We start from the raw sequence: 26,216 nt of genomic DNA, 5'->3' as shown, positions 1-26,216 counted from the left end.
GAGGTGACAAACGATACTTGGGAAATTCATCAGCTAAACAATCTATAAAGTACAAAAGTTAATCCCATTTTGATTTATCCTTCTTTTTCATTAAATACTTAAATGACAGTCTACTGAAAAATAAGCCCAACTGCTCTTAGGTTTAATTTCATACCTTCACCTCTCAAATGCCAAAAGTGCTAATGAGTTATGAGAGTATCTTCTCAGACACAGCTGTTTTGTAACCACAATGATTTATTTATCAAGTCCCTGCTCCACGTCTCCTTCCGTATTATAAAGTGCTTCCAAATATAATAAATTGCAAATGAACAATTCTTAAATTTCCCAAAGAGTGAATAAGAGCTTTTTGCAATATCAGAGAGAGGCAAGAATGCTTTTGTAAATGCACTATAAAACACTGAGATAAATATATGCAATTATATGAGGAAAATATGTTCAGGGGAGAAAAAGCTGTACTTTAACATATCTTGCTGCCTCCATTTACTATTCTTACATTACTGCATGAAGCAATGCATTTTTGGGAGGTAGAAAGTGCTTTGTAGCTACAAAGTGTGCTGTACCATAACTGCTAAAAAGCAAGAACACTGTTTCCCTTTATAGCAAAACATGAATAAAAACCATTCTGAGGATGGTTGTTTTGCCAAGACCACTAAATATTAATTCAAACATATTCAAAGAAAAAGAGCAGATTTGTACTTTAAAGATTTTGCCCTGGCACATTTTTCTTCTCTCTGCAGCTGTTTTAAGGCAGAACATGCTGTACTAACAGCAATGACAGATATTTAAGTTTAAAAATTATAATCACTAAGGCCTGAGATTTTCTACCCCATGCACACAAAACTACTCATCTGGGGCCTGGAGTTTACAGCCAGTTTGTTCTTTAAGCTGCCTTGGTGTGATATTCATTTATATATTTATGACATATATCACTTGAAATGCTATTTTTAACATTCCCTAATCATTACTGCTTCTTGTTCTATTTTGTCTGTGATGATATAATTACTTTGATGAAACAATTTGCATCTCTTATCACACGGCCCTGGCAAAGCTTTCAGTTCTGACTGCAATGAGTTAAAAACTGAATCAAACAAAACCTGCTTTTGAGCAAGGACCACTTTACCTGGTGACTCCCCAGCACACAAATAGGTTCTTTTAGTTTTTAATTTGTGCAATATTTTGGCAAACTACATTTAAAGATTTAAACCAGAAGACATTAAGTCTGTTCCTCAGCAAAGGTAAACATCCTTGTCTCCAATAAAGAAAACATTTTCATTTGGAAAAAGCATTACAATCTAAAATATCAACACATGAGCTATACAAACTGGAGAACAATCCGACAGCAAAGGATGGCATAGATGGGAAATATTTTCATTTCTTTTTAGTGAATAGCTTGGCACTGAATGTGTGTTGCAGTTCTGGAGGGTCAGCCTGAGCTCACTTTCTCCAGGGATGTCACAGTGCTGCACTGACCAAACCAAATAATGCAGACTACAAGGCTACAACTCCTTACTGTGTTGTAGTTTATTTAATTCCTTAATGGGGGCAGCCTTTCACATACACATTATTTGAATGAAGCAGAGCAGTGCATTTGCCATTCTTCAAACAGAACAGGAGTTATTAAAAATCTTTCAGTAAACAAACTCTGCTGAGCACAGCTCAAGCCACTTGGGAGTAAAACAGCTGACTTGGACAAAATTTTGATAATTAAATTAGAAATATTGCAAAAGCTCTATCTTCTGATTTACTAAAAGCCGTTCAATGCATTCTGTGCAGAGGAAAAAAGGGATTGTTCCAGTAACCTTTAAGTATTAGCTCTTAATAAAGAACAGCCTGCTATAAGATCCCAAAACTGGTTTCAAATTGTCTGTCATGGAAAAAAGATTTCTCTCAGCAACAAGCAGCATTTGAAGAAGGAACTTGAGAATCAAATCCCACAGAAATGGAAAGATTCTCAATATTATGACTGTGTGGTTTTATTTTTGTCTGGGGCATTAAGATGACAGTGTTTCACCACTTATTTTGCAAATCCTCTTACAAAGGCTCTCTGTCACGATTATATGAGATTTGATGTCTGATGCAAAGTCCTGTTCTAACCCTTTGTGGCTGCAGGCACAGGCTTTTCAAATCTGATGCTGCAGCTCAGCTGAGATCGTGCCTTTTGGCACTAATGGAAGCAGAATTAAGTTTCCCCAGTCAGGCAACTAGAGGTAAAAAGAAGTTATCAACCTCTTCTGAATAAAGAGGGCTGCCACAGGCTCACCATTCTCAACTGCCTTCGGCAAAGTTATTTAAAGAACTCCAAGTTTATGTGTAATATTTCAAAAATCAGGGGGAAAAGAGGGAGTTTCACAAAAGTAAAGCATGAACACCTACGAGGCAGATTTCCTGCAATGAACTCCCCAGTTGGAATATATAAGTGCAGAAATGGTCATACCTATAGATGAAGACTGAGGGCTGATCAGGAGATCCTCCTGCACTTGCTCGCTCCCTGGGACCGTCTGCTGGTCACTCAGGGAGCTCTGGGACGCGCTCACAGGCTGCGACACCTCCTCGTGAACCTCCTCGTCACTCAGCCTTTCCACCTTGACTCGCACGTCCTCCTCGATCACCAGGGGAGAACTGGCTTTGGTGCTCTCACAAGTCACATAATCTGCCATCCTCCTGCTGGACTCGGAGGGCCCAGGCATTTCCAAAGTCCTAGAGTTCTCCGCCTGCTTCGCCTTTTCTGACTGAAGTCTTCGATCAATTCCAAAAGGAAAAGTCCAGGGAAAAGCTAAGGACGAGTCCACGGGCTGATTTCTGGACTCCGGGTAGGAAGTGGAAGGATTGAGCACTTGGGGGGAGCTGGTTTGTGTGTTACACTTGAGGGGGCTCTCAGGAGACATGACGATGTAGCTTTTGCGCTTCCTCCGAGACTCCCGGCAAACGGGAATGGTTCTTTCCACCACGCTGCACTCGGAGGAGACGGGAGACAGGCTGCCGTCCCGGGAGGTGAAATTGCAGTTTGCACCGCTCTCCTGTCCTGCATCCAGCACCTTCTCCTGCTGGCTGTTGGGTGTATTCCATAAAATGCTGGACTTCATGAATTCCGAGCACGTGCTGGCCACGCTGAACATCTGCATGTAGCTGGCGGCGGCCAGCACGTCGATGATGTTCTCGGTGTTGATGGACAGCGTGGCCGTGTACGCGTACTCCAGCAGCGGGATGAAGCCCGTCACCGTCACGTGGTGCAGGTCCAGCACGCTCTTGCTCTCGTCCTCTGCTTGGCCAACGAGTTTGGAGCGGAAGAAGTCGCTGCAGGCTGCCAGAACCACCTTGTGCGCCCTGAAGATCTTGTCCTGGACGCGGATGGTGATGTCGCAGAAGTGGCCGTCATTCCGGAGCATGTTCAGCTTCCCCAGCATCTCCTGACTGTGAGCAGGGGAGTTATGAGTGAATGTTTTAACACCCATTTTTAGATGGCTCTCTTAGCGTTCTTCCCACATATGACAGATCAAAGGTATCCTGAAATAAAGAGGAAAACTGTCATTTCCATCTCTGAAAACAAAAGTCAAGTGGATTTGTGATTGTAAGACTCTGTATGAAGAAAATTCATCTGAATCCTCTAAGGCCAGGTTCCTCTAGGATCCAGACTGTGCGCAAGGGACAAACTACAGAAATGCAATTACTTGTAATTTTCATAATCACAGATTAAATTATTTGCAATCTATCCCTACCATATTCCATACATCTATGTATCTACACCTCCCTATACCTATAGAGAGATACCTATAGGGGTATCTCTCTCTTTCTCTCTCTTGCTATGCCCACTCAAAACCAAATTCCCGACACAGTTCAAAAAATGTTTGCAATACTAAAAATAAAGCATTTTTTAAAACTGTTATCTGTGTAGAAACCTGTATTTTCTGGGCCCAGAAAAACACTGTTCATAGCTCTTAAACTGACAGACTACTGAAGATATCTTTTAAAAAGAAAAGTCAGGCTGAGTCAACAACAAGGGTGCAGGAGTAAGCAAATCTCCCAGGGAAGGTATTTAATACCAGAAAAGCTTTAGAGAAACTACAGCATGAATTTCAGAGGCCAGAGTTCAAACCAGTAAACATAAAACAACAGTTGCCAATAGGTCTGATTTCCTGCTGTAGTGCAGGTATTGATTACCTAAAGCTGCTTTTAATAGTTTTAAACTAGGATGAGAAGTTATTGAAAATTCCTTCACAAACACTGTGCAATATAAACCTCAAAGGAAAGTTTAAGTTTAAATCAAATAGACATAAACTGATTTTATGTATGTGATAAATAAAACAAGGTGGGCAACTCCTGAAAAACACAAACCTGCCTTCTTCGGGCAACTTCTTCTCCTGAAAAACACAAACCTGCCTTCTTGGGGACCAGTTCTCTCCATGTGGGAGCAAGTGCATGTGTTTTGTGCAAGTACTTGATGAGAATGTTTGACCCCTGGATTCCCCAAAAATTTCAGAAACATTTCACTGTAAAGGGAACATAAACCACAGTGTTTCACCTGCTTAAGCCCCATCCAAGCCTCCACAGAAGCTTTCTGTGTTGTGCACACCTCATACAATTAACACGATACAGAATTATCTCACTGGTTAATCATCAACAGCATTATTGTGTTTGATTCATTCCTGGAGTCAGCCAGCTTCTGCACATCATCCTTCTTTCCCTTCCATGTAAAAAAAACATTCCATGCTTGCAAATGGCTCACGTGGAGCTTCCCAGAGCAACTGCAAGTGTGGAACAACTTACCCCAAATGTGACACATGGAAACAGCAGCTGTCACAGCCCACCTGGCTCTACAGACATTGACACTTGGCTGCTTCTTGTTCCTGGGTTTTCACTTTTGATACTCAAACCCTTGCAGACAGAGGAACCCTAACTGTTCAAGAGAACAGATTAACTAACACCTGATAATATATATAAAGTCTGGTGGAAACTGTAAGGGCCATTTGGGTTTAAAATGAAATTTCACACTGGTGCAGAGGAAGAAGTTAAGCACAAGCAAAACATTCCCTTCACTGAAAGAAAACAGATCGACCTCAAGAGGCATCTGAATATCCAGACCCTTTGTTCTCCAGCATGAATCAAATGAAAAACACATTTCATTGATCTCAGACCAACACACTACAGCAAAATCTTGTAACAGCATATTCAAAAATGGCCTTTGGATCCCCTTCCTTCTGAAATCCTGGTTGCTGCAGCTGTTCCTTGGCACATCAGAAGTCCACAAGTCTGTTCAGCAGAAGAACAACACAATCACAAGGACTAGCCATGGAACAATTTGGTCTTTAGAAATAGTACCAATACATCGTTATAAACAAGGAGAAAAGCCTCAGAGCAACCTTCCCAGCTCCTAGAGGCACAAAAGACAAGCCCATTTTCCTCTCTGTTCTTCTGAACAGGGAATGCTCAGCCCTCCAGCCCCAAAGTGAGAGCTCGATTCTGCTGCCCTGCTCTAAACCATTCCTTGTCCTGCTGCCCCCTTCCTGCTGCCTGTCCCCTCTTCTGGCTTCCTTTCCCCTTCTCCTTTCATCTTTTGCCTCCTTGACCTTGAGCTGGTTACAGAATTTAAAATAAAATAGCGGAAGTCAGTGATGTGCAATAAATTGATTTAAATTTATTACAGGAGCAGTGTTCCTGCCACCAATGTGGGCTATTGCTCTGTTAAATCACTTCTGGAAAATGACTTTCACCCTCATTGCACTGACACCTCCATTCAAACAAGTGGCTCCCACCCAGGCCTCAGTGTGAACAAGGAGCATGCACAAGTGCTATTTTCAGAACAATCCAAAGGGCCAGGCCGAGGAGGGGGAAAAATATCAGTTCCTTACAGTTAATGATGTAGTAAAAACATCAAATATTTTTAGAAGGTAATTTAAACAGTAAGAAAGTATTTTCCACATGAAAAGATGAGCGTGCTAAAGCACAGCCAGGTTATACAATGGTTCAACCCTCTTTGCAATCTTTCAGTGGCACAAGGCATTTTTATAGCTGCACTCAATTCACAGTGACCTGACAGGGTAAAGGGCTGCGACATTACAGCTCAGCCCAAGTCCATCATCTCTGTATTATCACCGTTTCAAAATAGCACTTTGGCAGGTCTCATTTCCCATTCCGAGGCAGTCCCTGACAGCAGCTCTTGGATGCCAGATCCAAGAACTAAATATACCCACGCCCTTGGGAGTGCTGGGGTGGGGACAGCAAGGAGCACACCTCAGCTAAGTGGTAAGTGGGCTGGAGCTGGAAAAGCTGTTAATTTTGGAGCCACAAACCATCGGGGATCCTCTAGGCAGGGACCAGGGATGGTATCACAGAGAGTGGGGCTCCTCCTCCCACAACACATTTCAAACCTCCAGAGAAACACAGGTTCAAAGACACTTTCACAGGTTTTAAAAATATTCCCAGTGGGACACTTCAGTCCATATTTAACGGGCTGCATTTAACTTTGACACAGACATTTACAGTTGGAGAGAATGGTTTTTCCAGAATGCATTCCTGCCCTGGAAGCACGTGAGGAATCACCACCACAGCATTCATCCCTGAAGAAGGTGAGAATTCAAATGTGAGCACTTCAGGGCTCCCAGAGCAAGGACAACTTTGTCCACTATTAGCCAAAAGCAGTCTGAAGGGAAGTGCTACTGTATCAAAGGCTTTGTACAATTCACTTGAAAATTAGTTGCGTTTTTTTTTTTTTAACTCCTAGGAGCACAAATGAAGACCTGACCTTTAAGTAGTTTGGAGTAACTCAGCTCATTCTCACTGTTTCAAGGCTACTGAAACGCAAGTTTTAGCAACAGCTACACAGCACACGTACACTGTTTTGGGATTCAACAGGTGTCAAGTTTCTGAGCTTAGAAACAGCAAAGATGAAACTGTACACTGCGAGTGTAATGTTATAACGTAATGAAACTGTGAATGGAAAAGAAACTATATTGGAATTCAAAAATATTGCTTACACAACCTATTTACTTCCATGCACACAAAATTTAGCTCCCTATTCACCTGCTGCCTAATGTGATGGCTCAAATCATTGGGTCTGAAACATGGTATCTATAATAATATTTTAGAAGAGTCAGTGAATCAAACTCAGGGAGCTGTTTGCATTCAGTTTCTCACTTAGTCACATCATTTCAAAACAAAAGTCATTTTTAGCACCACAAAAACACCACTCTAACCTCTCTATCCTGATCCGTGGCAATTTACAGCATGAAAACACCAACTTTTTCTGAACATTGAAACCAACACACTTTACACCACTTTGTAGCCTCAAAACGATTAGGAAATTCCCACCCTGGTGCTCACCAAGCCCTCAGATATGTTCACCCAACTGTGAGCCCACATCAGATCATTGGTTGGTTTTGCTATTATTATTTATTTGTAATATCGATCACTCCTTGGGCACTGGTGAGAGCAGCATTCCATCAACAGCAGCACTCCAGACACAGACAATCTTCCACGGGGATAAACATGTGACCTGGAGCATTTTATCTCTGTCATCTTGCTGCAGTACACAGGTACCAGCACCCCTCACTCCCTCAAATTAACTGCTTCGTATAATTAACTATAATTAAGTTCATAATTGAATCAGAACAACTGCTTCAATCAGAACGAACTACAAGTCTGCTATTTCTATCTCTATCCAAACACACATCTGTTTCCCCAACAGCAGCTGGCCTAATAGAAGGTTCTATCTCCATTATAAATCTTGTCCTGGTTCACTTCACAAAACTGCTGGCCAGAGCTACCACACCATCCTAGTTTCAAATCAATCAACAGCACTTTCTAACCTTTTTTTTAAATCATATTTTAACTTAGGATAGTGAACCTAGTTTGACCCCAACCCAGCACTGCCAAGCCTGACAGTATTCATGTAAAAGAGGCAAACAGAGGATTCTGTGCTCGAAATGACATCAGTGTGGAGCATTCACTTTGGAGCTCTGGAATCCCTGGAATGCAAACCTGTAACCTTTGGCTGCAGTGGATGAGTGGACCAGGGAAATGACCCATTCTGGGAAGTATGCTGGGCTTGAGAACTTCAATTTCCTCCAGGACAGCAGATTCCAAACTGTGAGTGCACAAAGGAGCCAGTGTTCAGGAGCTACTGCATGAACCCCGTTGTGTTAAACCTGAAAGAGATGCCAAGCTGCAGCCTGTACTGGGGGTGAGGTGATGCCACAGCCTGCAAACAACTGGGAGCACTCGGGGCTGGGCCTGACTCAGTCCTTGGTCTCTCAGTTCAGGAACCAAACCATTTCTGACTCTCCAAAGCATTTCACTGAAATATCCCAGGACACTGCCACTGCCCCTGTGTCCCTTTCCTCCAGCTTCTCAGAAGAGGACAACGTGCAGACACTTTCTGTTTTAAAGAGTTTGGAGGCGTTTTCTTCTTGGCCAGGGCTCAAGCTGTACACTGAACATTCACTTACCTGGGAGGATCTCTGTCTGCCCACCAAGAGTGGCTGATGACAGGTAAGGAACTCCAGAGAACTCCACTTAGGAGCTGGGATGGAAGAGCAATTTCACCTAACAAACTGAAAGCTGAAATACTACAACCCACCTATTTATTATGAGCAGCTAATACTCCCCTTCACAGCAGAAGGCATATAAAGAGTGTGTTGTGCTTTCCCAATGTACTCCAAAAATCCTGCACTTCACAAGACCATGTATTTTGTAAAGATTGGGGTTTTGGCACACCACTGTTGACAAGTTCATGTGCCACAGCTGTTGAGCCCACTGACTTCATGACCATTAGTGTTGCGGTGCTCTGTACTCACCCCCCAGCCTGTTCCTTTGTTCCATACTTAATTTTTATCATTTTTTTTACTTTCCAAGGACACTACAGTGGCAAACTGGTTCATAAGCAACCACCTCTTCCTCTGAAAAACTCCTTGCAAATTCTAGAATTTAGATCTTCCTAAATTTTAGGTATAGCCCACGAGAAGCTGCTGCTGAAGGGTGGTAGGCAGTACTCCAGAACCAGACTTCAGTTCCACGGAGAGAGACTAAAACACGATCGGGAAGCAGCCACAGCTGAGGCTGATCCAGGTCAATGTAAATAACCTACACAATTATCAGAGGCTCTGGATGTTTATCACTCCCAGAAACTGACAATAAGCTACTCTCATTCCCCAATTTTAAATGGGTTTGTAAACATCTAGGTAAGTTTCTCCTGAGTGCTGTAAGAGCTGAGGTTTCCAAAGTCAACACAGCAAGGCTGCAACTCTTCGCAAAAATTTGCTGAGATTTGCACATCTGGAAATCCTGAGCTGTGACAGGACCCACCACCATTTCTGGTAGCAACCATGGTAAACCTTTTCAGGGCAGGAAGGAGATAAGGGCAAAAGCACACAGTATTTCTTTACTGTAAATCCCCCAACAGACCAGGAACAGTGTTTATCTGCAATGGAAAAGGTGAAAAGCATCCAACAACTCCTCTTCCAAAATAATTGCTCAGGAAAAAGGCAGGCCCAGTGTCCATGAAACACATATTTCGTATTCCTAACAGATCTCTGCAGTTTGCCCCAAATGAAACCCTGCAATAATAGAAAACAAAAGCTTTGACTGCAGCATGGCACAAGGAGAAAGCAGATGTGTGCGGCCATGGCAAAGCCCCAGCTCACAGCCACAGCTCTGACTCACACTGACACTGCTATCAAAAACATTAATCTTTCATGGGGATAGGAAAAAACTGACTCAGATCATGGAAAAATGCATTTGCATGATGCAAATCTAGTAGGTGCATTTTAATTCTCAGGGTTGGTGAAGCCATTGAGACAAGTAGTGGGGTGCCAAACCCATCAATTTGCTCTGCAAAATGGTTTTATTGTAAAGTGGAGATGGGATGTCAGCTGCAACAGAACACTTCTGAGAGGATAAAATTAGAAAACATTTACATACACATTTTAAGGGAACAGTACCAACAGACTTTCCCCAAGCAGAAGAGCACAGACTATCTTAGACTGGTTTGCATGAGTGGAACTTCAGCTGAGTGCTGAATCCAGAGCTGACACCCCTCCTCTTGGAGGTGCCAAGGCTCCCAGCCTCTTATCAGCCCTGCAATTTATCAGTCCAAACCAGCTTCTGCTTTTGGCAACAATGCCTTAATCACTGTTAGCTTTTTGAAAAAAGTTGATCTAATTAACTTCTCAATGCATATTCCTATACAAGAGAGAGCAAAAAATCCTCCTACTTTGGCATTGTGTTTTAATTCTTACCAGCAGCAAGGTGTGAGGTATGGTCAGACACTGCACCATCCTTGCAATCCACTTCTGCACCTTCCTGGTACTTGATTTTAACTTCCCTTGCCAAAAGATGGACAACCAACACTTTAGCATGTACTTCCTGCTCCTCTATGGTTTGCAGATTTTTTAAAACTTTTACACCATGGATATTAAGCACAATGGCTGCTGTTAAAGCAATATGGACCAAGAGCAAATCAGAAATATTTGTTTAATTCCAAATATCTCAGTTGTCCTCATTCAAAACTGTAAAACTCCAAGGAAAGGTTTACAGTTTCCAAAGTGAGATGACCAAAGTCTTCCTCATGTCAGAAAAGTGCCTGAGCATATGAAAGTAAAAAAAAAACCCAAAACATCTACTGTGATGAAAAAGAGGTATATATGTGTCTACTACAATATTAAAACCAACACAAAACATGTCACAGAGCTGTTGCTCCTGTACTGTGAGGTCACAGCAAAGAAAAAGCTGAAAACCACGAGTTAAACCATCACTATTTTTCAGGAGTTGTTGTTTCCACATTTAAGGTGAAGCACAATGTGTCTTAGGGATTTTTGTTTGTTTCCTGACGAGTCATGTGCATGGGAATTAAGAAGTTGGATGTAAAAATTCAGCAGTTGTGCTCTGACAGTGTGAGAGGAGCTATTAAAGAGAGCCTGTGTGGGCTGATAGGAGCAGAATTACAGCCTGCAGAGGAGAGCCCAGCACAGGGCTCAGGATGGCAACGTGTGCACCCAAACCAAGCCAAACCTGCTGATCAAAGGGATCCCACAAACCTTCAGAAACTTCCCAGGGATGCAACAGAACACGGCACTGAACTTACCTATTTGGGCTGAGGCAGCTTCCAGAGGGTTTCTGCAGAGTGTATCTGTTTGAAACCCCCAGGCATGTCCTGGAACTCAGAGTGGAGCTCTCCCATCTGGCAGAATTAATCTGCCTGACTATAATAATTACAGATTCCAAGGCCACATTCATTAACTTCACCAGCAGCCACATACTTGCAGCAGATTCTCATGCAGCTCTGGCTTGTCATTTCCTCATGAAAGTGACACTTCTAGATTTATTCTTGTCCCTTACCAACCCTTATGTATGGCCTACAGGAAGGGGCCTGCAAGACTTTCTCCTGTCTGATCTCAAATTGGCAGGAGAGTTTAATTCTACTTCAATTCTCTCTTTTTAGTTTTTATGGCAGGAATTGCACATCAGTTATGTCTCAGGCAAATGAGAGTTGTGGTCTGTGCAGCTGATGGACTCACAGCTGCCATGGAGCAGGTCTAGAGTGAAAACCAATACACAGATAAATGGGGACATCATTAACTGCAGAAATGTCACAGGGCTGGAAGTTAAGTTGTCCACAGTGAAGTTTCAACTGCTAAATGCTCTCGTTGGCTTCAGGGCAATGGAAATTCATCTGCCCAGCTCTGTAAATGGCCATGGCTGAGCACAGACCCTCCTGACTGATGGGAAAAGCTGTGAGCTGGCAGGAGCTTCTAATCCAAACGCTTGGGAATCCCTGAGAGCCAACCTGGGGCTCGGAACGCAGGCACTGAGTGTGCTGGATTAATGCAGCAAGATTAAAGCACAGCCACAACTCCTGGCGCAGATAAAACCTGCAGATTAAATGTCATGTTGTAGGTGTGTAAAACATGTTACCACTCCTTTCATTGGAAGCCAGTCTAAAAGTGTTTCCATTAGCCAGTGCTGTGATTAAATAGTGATACTTTAATTCCCAGGGAAGAGGTGTCAGTGTACCAGGAGAGGCAGGACTGTTCAAAGACTGTCTCATTTTGTGGTGCACACCTGCAAATAAGCTTGGCAACATTAGCACTATGATAATTTCATCTCTCAAATATTTAATGTACAAGGTCTGATTATTAAAAAATATAGAGATGTTTTCATCTCTCAAAGACACATGATTGCAGGTGTTTGTATACAAGTGCACAAATCCAGCCAAATGAAAACAAACTGAAGAAAAAAAGAATGAAGAATAAGAAAACAAACAGAAATTGGGATACCACCTGTGTTTACTGAAGTTAAAGTGTCTCAAGCTGAATTGATAATGTATTTTTCAGAGAAAGAGGAAATGCCAGCTATGATGAGAACTTCATTAAATGTTTGACTAACATGACAAATAGAGCTGTTAGTGCAAACACACAGATGAACAGACAAACTGGAGGTAAAGAGGCAGCTGAGAGAAATTCATGTACTTGGATAACAGACTGAAGAATTCACCTATGGAGTGCCATAAGAACTCATTGCAGAAAAGATCTCCAAGCCACTGGCTCAGAAAATGCTGATCAAAAGGCTAAGGTGTATCATCAGCACAACACAAAAAAACAAATGACTGAGAACTGGAGTCTCCCAGGAACAGAACGAAATTTATGGGAAATCCAACAGAATGAATTTAACATTTGACATGATACACCAGGGATCTAGAACAGACTTGAGCTGTGAACTGGAAGCTAATGAGTTAAAAGTGACTTTGCAGTAAGATCTCCATACTGTGACACTAAATTAACAGCTAAGTAAAAGGCACACAGAACAGCAGCCTGCTGCAATGCCTGATTTCTTGCCAGGTATTTGTCAATATCTATTTTAACCTCCTGAAGGAGTCTCGAGAAGGGGGTTTTGGTGCATTTTTCTTCCCTGTGCAGCTGTCCCTTAACGTGTCTGCAAAGTAAACTGTGCTTAGATCTTCTCAGGGCATCTTCCTCTACCAGGCCATGTTTCAGCAGGGACACTGGAGCAGCCAGAACCGACAGGGAACACACCGAGGGCACTGAGCAGCACAGCCGCTCTTCATCTCAGCATCTAATTAAAAGCAGAGATTACAATAATCAGGGCAGGACAGTAGTGCCTGCTGTATGGAAACTGATCTGAGGCCACAGACTGCTTTTCTGCAACAGTAAGATGTTTGCTGAGATCATTTCCAGATAGAGAAAGATCTATGTCCTTTTTTAAGACTCTCTGCCTTTCTACATAACTGAAGTTTGTTGGCTCCAACAAAACCCACGTTTCATGCAACAGTGATGCACTGAAATAAGATTTATCTGGGGAGAATTGTCTTGTTTTCCTCAGCCATGACAGTTTTTTGAGTTTTGGTGTGATCATTTGAAGTCATCACTTCTGGAGAACAGAATGTTACTATTCACTGCTTCAAAGGACCCACATTTAACTTGTTGCTTTTTTGAAGCTGCAGTGCAGTGCAGAAAGTTTATGTGCCCAATATAGCTTTCACATGGTTGAATAAGCAAACCAGATAAATGCCACCTTCCCCAGCCTTAGTGCTTTCAACTCTGCATTGTAGGAATCTCACGTTAGCATTCCTTACAGCACGTAAAAGCAATTTTCTGACAGCACTTAAAACTGAGGCTTGTTTAACAATATGAGCAGGAACTGTGAAAAGATCTTGTTCCACACTGAACTACCTTCATTCTCATAATAAAAATTAATGTGTGAACTTCACTAGACAGAGTGTTTTGGGATAGCTCACAGCAGATTCACTACCCTATACTTTTGGTTTTCACCAATTCCCCAAAAAACACACCATCGAACTACTAAACCTGCCATCAATGTATAAAGCAAATCTCCACTTTTTTGTGGTTTTGGGTTTTTTTTGTATAATAAAAGCAACAAGTGAATTGAGTCCTCCTCATATCCTTATGCAGGGAGGCAGCTCAGAATGAAATCAGCTTACAGTGAATGGGCTGATGTGTTACAGCCCTAAGGCACACATTCAAATTTAACCACGCTTTCCATGGCACTGTTCATGCATAATTTTTATGGGATCTCAGTAACTTTTTTATCCTTTTGCTCCATGCAAATTCAGGTTAAGTTCTTCCCAAATTTCTTAGTGTAGAGAAGCTGTTAGATGACCATTTCCCACTCTGTGTAATAAAAAGCAAGGCTGCAGTTTTATAGTCCTTGGTCTTTAACAACAGTACAAAAACCCCCAACTGAATATTAAATTTTCTAAGTACTGCAAATTGCCAAAAAATGTCCATATATTACTTTCATTTGCACGTGGCAGCAACTGCAGCAACCTGCTAATTTAAACTAATTCCAGAAAGCTATTTTTTCTTGTTTTACCATGGCTACCCACAGCATTTGAGCCTTCACTTTCAGAAGCTCTGCAAATATATCAACAAGAAGTCAGGAAAAACATCCATGAAAGACTACTCAAGCCAGCTTCCCAAATTAGTCACAAAAACAAGAATCTCCAAGCCCTTTCTGGTGATGGCATGTGGAAGAAATAGCAGGAAAAATGGCACAGCAAAGCAGCATGGCTCAAGACTGTTTGGGTAGCACTACTCCTCTGGATCCCTGAAAGAGCAAAAAAGACAAAAATAACAAAACTCTCCCATCTGTTGATCCCCACACATTATTTTTTCCTTTCCTCCAAGGCAAAATCAGGGGTGCATTACACAAAAGCAGAAAGTGCAGAGTCCCTCCTCTCCACTATCCCCCAAACCATGCCTCCCACCTCACTGTGCTCCCTCCTGTCCCTGGAAACCACTCCCTTCTCTCATCTGACAGAAATAACAGACTGGAAAGCACACCACAACCAGTAGGTTTGTCACAACCAAATTTGGCTAAGTGCTAGATTTTACTAGTTCAGCACAAAGCTTACCTGTCAACTGACTGGTTGTTTGAAATATTCAGGTTTATTACACAAAATGACAGCTTTTCTCTCTCACTTTTATTCCAGGAAGCATTACACCCTAATGAAATCCACATTAACTATAACAAATGATTTTTTCTGAAGGGCAATGCATATCTGAACTCTCCCTGAAGCACAGCAGCCCCATAAACACCCCCAGTGCTGGAAGCAACACTGAAGAAAAGCCTCAATAAAGAGCAGAAGGGAGAGATCAAGGCAAAGTCTCACACCCCGTGTGATCCCAGGAGGAGAACAGGCACTGCTGATCCAGACAGCAGGGACTGCTGCCAGCAGCCAAGGTGTCACAGACACACCAACAACAGCCACCTTCCCAACGGAAGCAGCTAGAAAGAATCCTCAACAAGTTCAAGCAAGGCAGGAATGTGGTTGTGTCATCACCCTTTCAGCACTACGTGTACCTTTATTTTCCTAATGACTCATTTATGCAGATAAATGCCTAAAAGGAGTTCTTCTTGGCTCCAAAACCTAAAAGTGCTTGTATTTATCCACAAATCACATTATCAGGTGAGCAGCAACTCCACGGGCTGGAGCTGTCTGCCCTTGTATGGCCAAAGCTGGCCTGGCAGAACCATATCCATGGTTTGTGCTGGGCATAAGGACAGTTTTGTGGGGTTTTTTTAAACCTCCAGCATCTTTACTAACATTTACAGAATGTAAATGTCCTCACAGTAGGTATTTCAAAACAGGGCTAGTTATCCACTTAAAAAAACAAAACAAGACGTTGAAAGCAAACTGCAGGAACTGTCAGACCACAGAGCTTCAACACTGTCAGCATCTGTCCCCAACACGGGAGCAGTGTGTCCCTTGACCCACCAAGCCCACGAGTCATTTCTGGGGCTCTTAGGTCTCCACAGGACACGGCATCTTCATGCTTCCAATGCCTTCCAACTGAACTCTGGCAAGTATCCACCCCAACTGCAGTTTTTTCCATAATGCTCTCTTGGTAATATCCAAATACAAAATGCCTTATCAACGGCCATCTGTAGCTGTATTTATAAACTAAGATCTTCTTCAGTATCTGTATTTCCACTACAGTAACTCTCACTATGATTACTGTGTTCATTTGCACTTTGAATATAAAACATTACACATAGTAAATGTTTATAATATTATCACAGAGGAGCTACAAAGTATCCCTTTATTAGAAAGCACATCTCCCTTTATTCAGTCTTCTTGGGTAAAGCAAGCAAACAAATGTTGTGGCCAAATCACCTCAAAACAATAGCAGAGCTCAAAGGAAAAAAAAACCCAAAGTGATGAAGAGCTGCCTCCGCAGACAGATGTACTAAACAGACTGGGACAATGCAGCTTGGAAAAGGAAAAGAACCCAAAGAGAGAAAACTGAGAACACTGAGACCTGTAAAATCACAAATGAGGTGCTGATGCAAAAAAAGATTCTTCATTCTTTCTCATACTACAAAAAGTACGAGGGATTCAATGAGATTACAGTTGAAAAAGAAGCAAAAAAACCCCACCAAACGCAGAAGCCGGGTGTTATTTTTGTACAAGTTGAGGGATTCACCACAGGGTATTCTGTGGAAGCTCCAGGTATACACTACTGGAAATGTTTAGGCAATGCCCTCAAGGACAGGTCCAACAGGCACTGCCAGCTCAGACCCCTTGCTCAGGCCACCCAAAAACCAGGAGCTGGGGATGATGCCTGAGCTGCCTGGGGCTGCTGCTCCACTGTCCCCTAATGATTCACTCCTGTCACAGACCACAAGCTGAGCCCAACACACTTTTTGCAGCACTTATTATCCGTCCTTCACCCCCTCTGCTAAATCTGCTCACGTGAAATAATGATTTCCCCAGCTCTGAAGTGGAACGCATTAAGAACACGCTATTTACAAATAATGCACAGTTTAAGTCACTTCCTTCATTTGATTAAATGGAATGTAAGAATTGAATGAAATGCTGAGCGTTTACATTTCCTGTCACCCCATTTTATCAGGTTTGCAGCTCATTTCCTACCACCACCATTTCATTTCAGCACCTTGCACAAAGCAGTCCCAGACACCTGCTTTCATCCAGTGAAACCATTAGAAGAATCAATTTGCTTTCCAAGGCAAGGAGAATGATGGACCCATATGTTTACTTAGCAATAAGCACACAACTATTTAATTAGATCTAGATGCTGGAAACTGCATCTTTGAGGCAACAGCAAGGGCCAGAGTATGAAGCATTTCAACTTGTTACATAAATCAATGTTTTCAGTAGGTTTTTTTCTGCTTGTAACTGCTGACTTCCATATGGAAACAGTGTCACAGGTAGAGGCACTTCTCCCACCCAGTTTGGCTCCTGCACCCTCACACAACACTTCTTGGAAGAAACAAGCAATTAAGTTGCTGCCCCTTCTCAGCCACACGCGATTCCAAGACTGATGTCGTATTTCAAGCGACAGACTGTGAACGCGCTCTGCAACCGTGGCATTTCATTTAGAAGTCAGCACTTGACACATTGAAGTATTTGGAATTCCTGAAGTCTGGCTGTCTGCACAGTTGCATAATTTGAGCAGGGATAACCTACTTATAACTGGGAGAGGGAGAAGAATGTCAACAGACAATCCCTTCTACGTCAGGGGACATCTCCTTCCTCGTCACATGCCAGCAAAAGCACCACTGCTTTGTCACACGTTGATTTTCTTTTTCTTTAAGCTAGTGGATTACAATCCCTAAAAGGAGTGAAGCTACATATATCACCAGATGTTCTCCTAGGAATACACTCAGATGCTCTCAAAGCTCACTGAAAAACAAGTTTAGCAGATAGAGCAGATGAGGCCAGTGAAGGACTGATGTGAAATACCCCACACAACTGTGAAGGACCCAAGACTTGCTGCTGGCCACACAAACACCTCACCAGGCACAAGCAGCACACATCCATCCACAGAAAGGCCATAAAGATACAAAATCTCCTTCAGCAAACCCAATGGATGGTGGTTGCTCAGCCCCAGACTGGGGGAAGCTCTTTTGCTTTTGATCCTTTTGGCAAGCAGCTGAGCAGACCCTCGGAGCAGCTCAATCCTCCACCGACACCGCAGAGCGAAAGCACCCCTTTGGAAAGTGCCAGAGTTTATGATTAACCTCCTGTTGCAACAAACATGGCAAGGATTCAGTTGCACCCTCTGACTACTCCCCTTACATACTGCAGAAGGAATATGTAAGGACAGGCTCTGCCCTCCAAACCTCGCAGTCAGAGAGGCGGGAATTCTCTCACCCTGTAAACAAAGCCAGGACAAAACCTCCCAAGCGTGATCCTCCCTCAGCATCATCCACCTGGAGAGACTAAAGTGGGGCTGGAAATTCCCTTCCCATGGAAAGAGACTGCTTGGAGTGTCAGCACCAATTAAAGCTTTGGATTAAAACCAGCTGTTTAAATAGAAGTAGTCCCAAGGGAGAGGCACTTAGAGCATTGTAACTGGTTCCTGGAATAAACAGTTGGACATCAATGGAGGCATTTACACTGGGAGAGCTGTGTGAGCTCCCAGCTTCAGCTCCACCTCCTTAACCAGCTGCACTTAAACCCAGGCAAGGTCTCCAGGCTCATCACACCTTGGTCTGCAGCACGTGTAGACATCAAGCTGCAGCAGGAGACCTCGAGGGCAGAAGAAAAGCACATTGCACTCCCAGTTCCCAGAGAGATTCCTGCATGCTGGCCTGTGACCTGCCTGCACAGGACTCATTCCCACTCAGCATCACCCTGCAGGGTCCACAGAGCAGTGCCACACGTGACAAACAACCACCACCTCATCTATGGAGTTTCAGCCACGGAAGACGTAACAGGCAGCCAAGAAGAGATCAGAGATGGGAACAGGACTGACCTTGCTGGCACGTGCAGCAGGGAGGTGATGGGAGCCAGCACAGGAGCAGCTGGCACTGGGCATCTGTGGGAACATCCAAGATGTGAAAGGACACATCTGGAAACCTCCACATGCATGAGGAATGCCTGCCTGCAGCAAGGCTGCACCTTCCCTGCAGCAAGGCCTGCACCTGCCCTGAGGGGGGCCAACACACCCAGGGTGGGATGGAGGCCCTTGGCAGGAATTCAGAGGGGTAACCTGGTGAGTGTGGAGCAGGGGACACACAGCCCTCAGCAGTGGGCACAACAGGCTCCACGAGATGGGCTGGAGGACTCATCCCTCAGGCTTTGGAGGAGGAGGTGTCTTTGTGGGTGGGGAAAACCTCAGCAGCTTTTGCAGCCAGGCAGGAGCTCCCTGAGGTGTGGGATTTAACAGGCTGTGCTTGACCCCATGCAAACAGGTACAGCAGATTTTGGAGGCACCAGTGTGTGTTAAAGGAGACAACAGGCTTTTGGCAAGCAAGAGTGCAAACAGGTACAGATTTTGGAGGCACCAGTACCCTGTGTGTGTTAAAGGAGACAACAGGCTTTTGGCAAGCAAGAAACAGATGATACCCTCCCAGAATCTGCTGATTATGTTTATACAGGAAAATTACTCTGGAGAGATGGAAGGAAAGCAGAAAAACACGAAGCAGTTCCTGGCACATGAGCACTGTGACACCCCCACGGTGCGTGGACACAGAGGCACGCAGCAGACCCTGGCAGATGGACACTGAGGAATGTGCAGAAGGGGCTGTTGTAGGGAAAAAACAAACAACAACAAAGGGACAGAAGCTCTGCCTCACGGCTAGTGGGAATCCCTCTATTTCCTCCCATAAGCCGGCACTGGAGGCAGCAGGTATCCCGTTGGGATGCAGGAAACAACACAACTTCCCCCCCCAGCCCTCGGAACTCCAGGTTCGCGTGTGTCCCCGCGGGCTTCGGCAGCCACTGCGGCTCCCCGGGGCCGGGGACACCCCTGGGGGGACAACACCGGCACAGGGGACACGGGGCACCCCCAAACAACGAAACGCGAGGCAGGGGACATCCCAGAGGGAGCTGGCACCCCCAAACAGCGGCAAAAGGGACAGGGAACACCCCCGGAGAAAGGTGACACCCCCAAACACCGGCACAGCGGACACCCCCGCCCCGGGAACCCTCGGCGAGGCGCGGGGCTGACACGGCCCCGCGGGAGGGGGACACACCGGCTGTGCACCGCGCAATGGGATCCCCCGGGGGGGTGAGCGCAGCGCCGGGGCCGCGGGGCACGGACGGGAAGCACGGGGGAAAGGACGGGCCGGGCCGGGCCGGGTCTGAAAGGGAGGGAGAGGGGCCGGAGCCAGATCCCTCCCGCCCCCCGCCCCCGAGGGGCACCAGCGGCCGCCGCGCCACCGACCGGCCCCCTCCCGCTCCAGGCCCGGCCGCGCTCCCCGGTTACCTGCGGGCGGTCGGTGAGGCCGGGCCGCTATCTGGGGGCCATGACGGCGGGGCCGGGAGGCGGCGGGACGAGCGGGATGGCCGGGATGAGCGGGATGTTGTCGGGGGGGGGCGGAGGCCGCCGCCTCCCCCTCAGGCGGCGCGCGGGNNNNAGCGCGCGCGCCTCCGTCCGAGCTCCCGCGCGCGCCGCCCGGGCACTTTGTTTGTGTCCCACAATGCACCGCGAGCGGCGGCGGGGGCGGGGCCCCGCGCGTGCGCACCGGGCGCCCGGCGGCGGAGCCGGCACCCCGCGGGGAGAGAGAGCGGCACCGGGAACGGGGAACGGGCCCCGGGGAATGGGCCCTGGGGAATCCGGGACATGGTGAACCCCAGCGGGCAGAAACAGTGAACCTCAGTGTCCTAGTGAACCCCAGCGGGGAGAAGCGGGGCCCCGGGGAACCCCAGCGCGGGGAAACGGCGTCTTGCTGTATCCCAGCGGGGTCTGCTGCACCGCAACGGGGGGAAACGGGGTTCTAGGGAACCCCAGCGGGGGGAAACGGGGTCCTGCTGTATCCCGGCATGGGGAAACCGGGTCCTGCTGTATCCCAGCGGGGTCCTGGTGAACCCCAGCGGGAGGAAACGGGGCCCCGGTGCACCCCAGCATGGGAAAACCGGGTCCTGGTGAACCCCAGCGGGGTTTTGCTGCATCCCAACGGGGAAACGGGGTTCTGCTGCACCGGAACCGGGAGAACCCGGGTCCTAATGAGCCTCAGCGGGGACAAACGGGGTCCAGCTGTATCCCAAGGGGGTCCTGGTGAACCCAGCGTGGGGAAACGGGGTCCTAGTGAGCCCCAACGGGAGCAAACGGGGTTCTGCTGCACTGCAACGGGGAGAAACAGTGTCCTGGTTAACCCCAGCGCAGGGAAAGGGGGGCCTGGTGAACCCCAGTGGGAGGAAACGGGGTCCTGGTGAACCCCAGCATGGGGAAACAGGGTCCTGGTGAACCCCAGTGGGAGGAAACGGGGTCCTGGTGAACCCCAGTGGGAGGAAACGGGGTCCTGGTGAACCCCAGCATGGGGAAACAGGGTCCTGGTGAACCCCAACCGCATCCTGCTGTATCCCAACGGGGCCCTGGTGAACCCCAACGTGGGGAAACGGGATTCTAGTGAATCCCAGTGGGGACAAACGGCATCCTGCTGCATCCTGACGGGGGGAAACGGGGTTCTGCTGCATCCCAACGGGGGGAAACAGGGTTCTAGTGAACCCCTGCAGGGTTCTGCACCCAGCAGGGTCCTGCTGTATCCCAGCGGGGGGAAATGGGGTCCTGGTGGACCCCAACAGGGGGAATGAGGGGCACTGGGGAGCGAGGACACCGGGGAATGAGGGACACCGGGACTCGGGGGTGTATCCCCCCCGACTGTGCGTCCCACTGTTATAGATACACGTTATAATACTGGCTTTTTGCAAATGTTAAAATGGGTTTTATATGTGTGGTGTTAAAGTAACTGTTACAAAGATATAGTTTTTATTTCTGTTGTTAATTAAGCTCAGACAGCAGTGAAATAGCTGATATCAGCGTGCTTGTGTTAAAATGCCTGCTTGGATGGGATAACATCCAATGAGCATTAAAGATAAAGACATCTACTACAGATCTGCCAACTATCAGCACTCACCATCTGAAGACAGTGTAGACCAAGACCCAAAAACTAGAAGTAATAAGAAAAGGACTAAAACCACAGCCAAGGAATATGTATGCTCTAAAAAGGCAAACCCAAGGAGGAGCCATGCTAAACAGTTCTTAGAATATGTAAACTAGTTTGAGAAAAAAGTTTACTATGCATAAGGGTCTATGAATATGCAGCAGGCTGATATAAAATAAAAAATATTTAAAGAGTATCCCCGAAAGTGATAGTGTAGTCCTAGCAGAGTGGCAAGATGCACCCAGCTGTAATAGCCTTTACACTGTAGTCCTTGCTCCTGTTATCCTTTATTATCCTCCTGTTATCCTTTGTTAAACTTTTTACATTTTCACAAGAGAGTAAAGGTGTTTTTCACACCATCCCCCGAGCACGGGCTGCCCCGGGGGCACAGGGATGCTCCAGCCTTGCATGCCCCGGGATGCTCTGCTCCTGCATCCTCCAGCTGTGGGATGTCAGGGCATTCTGCCCTCCCCAAACGTGGGGTATCCCAGCTCCCAAATCCTCACAAACCACCAGTCAACTTTAATGAGTCTCTGATGATTCCAGCCCCATAATTTGGTCCAAATCTGCACTAATTCGGGTAAACCCAGCTTTAATCCAACAGGATGAACGTAACCCTTTCCTCCGAGCATTGTTTTATGGCAGGGTTTTTGTTGCTTTGGGTTTGTTGTTTTTGGTGATGAGCTCTCAGTAAATTGAAGCAGGAAACAGATTGAAGGGCCACAGTCCAAAAGCGTTAATCAGCAGTAAAAAATTAAAAACCTGTCCCTGAAAAAGCCACGCTGCTCCATCAGCGAAAAGAGGCCAAACTCCCCTTGTGCTGTTGTGAAAACTCAGGGATCCTTTTAGATGCTTCCTTACACAACTGGGGGGAGAACCAGAGCACAGAGTTGGACTCTGCTAAATTCTCATTTCACTTCCCCTTACATTGGTTTTGTGTTGCCAGGGATCTCTCCTGCAATCCTGACACGTGCAGCCTCCCATTGCAATCTACTCCTGTGTAAAGCAGGAGTAAAATGGCACCAATTTCAGCACATTACGTGTCTGCAGGTGCTGTTTCCACTTTAATGAGACATAACTTTCAAGGAAATCTGCTCCTGGCTACCCATGGTAACTCCTGAATCACAGAGGATTATGGAAAAGACCTCAGGCTGCCATCCCTTGGCTTCAAAAAGCTCTGAAAAGTCTCGATCAGGAGCTGTTTGATGGTGAAATTGTAGAATGAGTGACTCTAGTGAACTGAGAGCCAGTGCTGTTTCCTGCAGATGCAGAATCTGATGTGCCTTTTCTTGCTGACTTCCTAGATGTGTTGTTGCAATTTTAAAATGGCTTTAAATTCTGATCTGTAGGAGTTTAATGAATAAAGAGTCAGGTGAGCCCAGCAGAGACTCTCAGTGCTGGGGGTGCTCGTATCCAGCTTGAAACTTGCTCTGAGCAGGTGATGGGCTTTGCACAGGAGGGAAAATGGGTCTAAACTGCACAAATCCATGGCAGGAAGACAGTAAAATTAAGCATGTAAAATTAAAGTAAAATTAAGTAAATTTAAGTAAAATTAAAATTAAATAAAGGTAAAATGGAGCATGTCTGTGTCCTCACTGTCAAAACCAACAGTCTTTAAACCTGCTCTGTGTGACCTGGAAATAAGCCATAAAATTCCCAAATAAAGAACTACCTTGACTTTCTTTTGAAAGAATTAATTCAGTAGTTAACTAGTCATTCCTGTGTGCACTAATAGCATTCAGTTGGTAAGTTTTATTCATGAAGCCTCTCCTATATGTTACACATAAAGCTGGGGATCTGAGGATGCTACTGGAACTGGAAAATAAACCAAATATTTTTTCAGAGACAGTACCAAGTTCCAGAACAGCATGTTTATAAAAGACTCTCTCCTTTATGCCATGTTAAAACCTGGCAAAAGCAATATAGGTAGGAACAGAACTGTTTCAGTCCTTTTATTGATAGCGTTTATAAAAGCACTATGAAATTTGTTTGCTTTCAGTCTCTAGTGCTGTGTATGCAAGATGAACTGAGCTGAATGAAAAAGAAAAGAGCACTGCACGCATCATCACCGTGCAGGGGCACACCAGCCTGCCTCAGACCTCAGCTTCTTCTCCCCTTTTAACAACATTTTATCAGCCCTGGATTCCTGCAGAGGTTCTCCAGTGATTCCCAGGGCCAGGGAGGAGAAAAACCAGAGGAGGAGCTGTGTTGATTCACACCTGCTCAGGTTTCCTAAGCGACTGGGCTGTCCTTTATTGCTCTGCTTTTTCCACAGAGTTGCAGTTTCCCAGTGAGAGGCTGAGAAATGCAAAATCCCGTTTCCTGGTGTTTGCCCAGTGATGGGATTTGCTCTTACATGCATTTTGCAATATTCTGATTGAATATCAGAATATTGATTGATTTGTGGACGTAGATGGAGCAACACTAACATAAACCCGGAGTGATTCGGTGATAAAACTGCTCTGTGCATCTTCTGCTCTCTTACAGGGACATAGAGGGAGCTCAGGAGTTCCTGGGCTGAACCTCCTGGAATTTGATGGCTATAAAACAGCTTTCAATGAGATTCCTGTCTGCAGCATGAGGGGAGTGACTGGAGGTTGTGCCATGCCCTTAAAGCCTCCTTTGTCTGTCTAAACAGAAATTCTGTTTTCCCATACATTCAGAAAACACCCAGGTGTATCTCCCATCCATCCCTGGGATCTGCCCCTTTCTTTAATCCTTGAATCTCTCCCTTGCTTGCCTCATCCAAGACCCAGGAGGTGCCATTTCTGGCTGGAAGCTGCTTCACCCTTGTTTTGCAGCCTGTGGGATGTGTTTTCCTGTGCTTCAGCAGCTCTTGGAGCAGACATTGCACTCCCAGCAGCCTGCTCCTGGCAGGATTCCTCATTAACAACCAAAGCAAGTGACACCTTCCCTGCACAGCCTTGCTCTCACCTCCCTGACCCAGCAGCTCCTGAGGGAAAACAGCTTTGCTCCCACACTCGAGGACTTGTTGCCTACTCCTGAATTTACCACAGGAGTAGGAGCTGTTTCCTCTCCACCCTCCTGCCTGTTGTGATCTCCAGGCTGTGATCTCAGTTAATCTGCTTTGACTCAATCCTGCTGGCTTCTCTCTTTGGAAACCCCTGATTTTCCCCTGACATGGGGAGGATTTGGGGTTTATTTCCTCCCCAGACCTGGAAGTGCTTTTCCTTTTCCTCAGTGAGTGTAGTCCTGGAGGTTAAAGCATCCTATTTGGCAGGAGAGGAGGTTGAAGCAGGAATTTAGGATAAAAACCTTTCTAAAAAGCTCTGAATTGCCACAGCCCCTCAGAAATGCCATTGCCAAGGAACCAGGGAGTTGCTTGGGCACCTGAGGATGGATTTATCAGGTATCTGTGTGGGGAAAGAGGGATCTAACAGAGCAGAGGGGTTGTAAGACCAAGATGGATGAGCTGAGCAGAGGATAAGGGCAGCAAAAGGATGTTATGGTTCTAGGACAGGACAGGAAGGATGGTTCCATCAGGAATAAGGATGGATTTGTGGCTGAAGCAGCGAGTCCTGGTGTGACCTTGCTGGGACATCGTGGTCCCTTCTGTCCAGGGAGAATAAATTCAGCCCAGAGCAGAGGAGGGTGTTTTATGAGGTGAGCCTTGCAAAGTCTAGCAAAGTGGAAGAGTTCTGATTCCTGTCCACAGACACATGGGGAGGAGGGATGGACGCAGGAGAGAGGAAAATCACTGAAAAAAGGAACAATTTTAGGACAAGGATAAGGGGGAGCAACTATCCAGCAATGGCTGGGGTTGGAGATAGGAGAGCCCAGTCCTTGGAGGGAGAAGCTCTTGAGATCAAGGAGCAAAGCACCATTCCAACACAGAGCTGGTAGTGTTCATGCCTGGGGGAGAACCTGTGGCATCCTGCATCCTCTGGAAGTGCCCTTCAAGAGGAAATATGCCCATAAAATGTAATTACCCTGACAGGGGAGCAGCATTATGGGCAGCACAGGCTGTGGAGTTCAGCCATGGGTTGACCCCAATGATTTCCCCTGGTGGAACTGCAGAGATCCATCTGTGCCTGCTGCTCCCCATTGTCTCTATTGTGGATACAGTGTAAGAAATGTTCCCCTAAGGTTTATTTCTTACCCCAGGTTCATTTTCTTATCCCACTAAATTTTTTTAAAAGTTAAATTATGATGGTTACACTGATATCCTTAATTAAGGACTTTTCCCCTAGCTGGTAACATCCCAAAGCCTTGTGGCATTGTTTGAAATTATTCAAACTCAAACCCAGCGAAGGCAACAAAACAAGGAAGTAAAAATGTGGGGGAAAAGGCAGGGCAGGCTGTCACCTCAACGA

At 45.7% G+C, this 26,216-nt stretch overlaps 1 protein-coding gene across 2 annotated transcripts in view; it reads right to left on the bottom strand.

Annotated features, from left to right (window-relative positions):
• ZBTB44 (zinc finger and BTB domain containing 44) overlaps positions 1-20,345 on the bottom strand; it is a 36,890-nt gene extending 16,545 nt beyond the window's left edge. For both annotated transcript variants that reach the window (XM_041413914.1, XM_041413915.1), the window contains exons 1-2: positions 20,205-20,345; positions 2,435-3,504 (exon numbers count right to left, since the gene is read on the bottom strand). In XM_041413914.1, the coding sequence (XP_041269848.1) occupies positions 2,435-3,452 (1,018 nt within the window). In that variant the 5' untranslated portion in view covers positions 3,453-3,504; positions 20,205-20,345. The remainder of the gene's footprint in view (positions 1-2,434; positions 3,505-20,204) is intronic.
• Between the last annotated feature and the right edge of the window lie 5,871 nt (positions 20,346-26,216).

This window comes from Onychostruthus taczanowskii, unplaced genomic scaffold (assembly GCF_017590055.1).
Source record: "Onychostruthus taczanowskii isolate IOZ18803 unplaced genomic scaffold, ASM1759005v1 scaffold43, whole genome shotgun sequence".
NCBI classification, from domain to species: Eukaryota; Metazoa; Chordata; class Aves; order Passeriformes; family Passeridae; genus Onychostruthus; species Onychostruthus taczanowskii.
Note: the sequence above shows the minus strand (reverse complement) of the source record. Positions and strands in the feature narration are given on the sequence as shown.